Source organism: Plasmopara halstedii (genome assembly GCF_900000015.1).
Source record: "Plasmopara halstedii genome assembly, contig: Scaffold_3109, whole genome shotgun sequence".
Lineage (NCBI taxonomy): Eukaryota > Oomycota > Peronosporomycetes > Peronosporales > Peronosporaceae > Plasmopara > Plasmopara halstedii.
The window spans coordinates 321,235-321,497 of NW_020190012.1; the positions used below are offsets into that span (position 1 = coordinate 321,235).

The following is a 263-nucleotide window of genomic DNA, read 5'->3' on the forward strand; positions in this document are numbered from 1 at the left end:
GTCCTGCGTCCGTAGCTCTGCATGGCTCATCTCCAAGTTGAGTGCGACGTTCTCGTAGCTCTTGAGTAGATTTCTAAGCAGACAAATTGCGACGTCCTCATCCTCCATCTTGGCGCCGATGCTGCTGAGCTTGGCGCTAATGTTGAGTACTTCGATGCAATGATGCAAGACGTTGTCGCCTTCCGCCATCTCCATGCTGAGTAGTTTGACGCTTCAAATAAATGCGTCCAGCCTTCTGTGATCCACCGTAAAGCATCTTGATT

At 50.2% G+C, this 263-nt stretch overlaps 1 protein-coding gene across 1 annotated transcript in view; it reads right to left on the reverse strand.

Annotated features, from left to right (window-relative positions):
• Positions 1–136: 136 nt before the first annotated feature.
• Positions 137–263, reverse strand: part of PHALS_07372 (Protease, Ulp1 family) — a gene marked incomplete at both ends in the record, with an annotated part of 3,044 nt that continues 2,917 nt past the window's right edge. The window contains one exon of the mRNA XM_024720827.1: positions 137–235. Within this exon, the coding sequence (XP_024585987.1) occupies positions 137–235 (99 nt within the window). The remainder of the gene's footprint in view (positions 236–263) is intronic.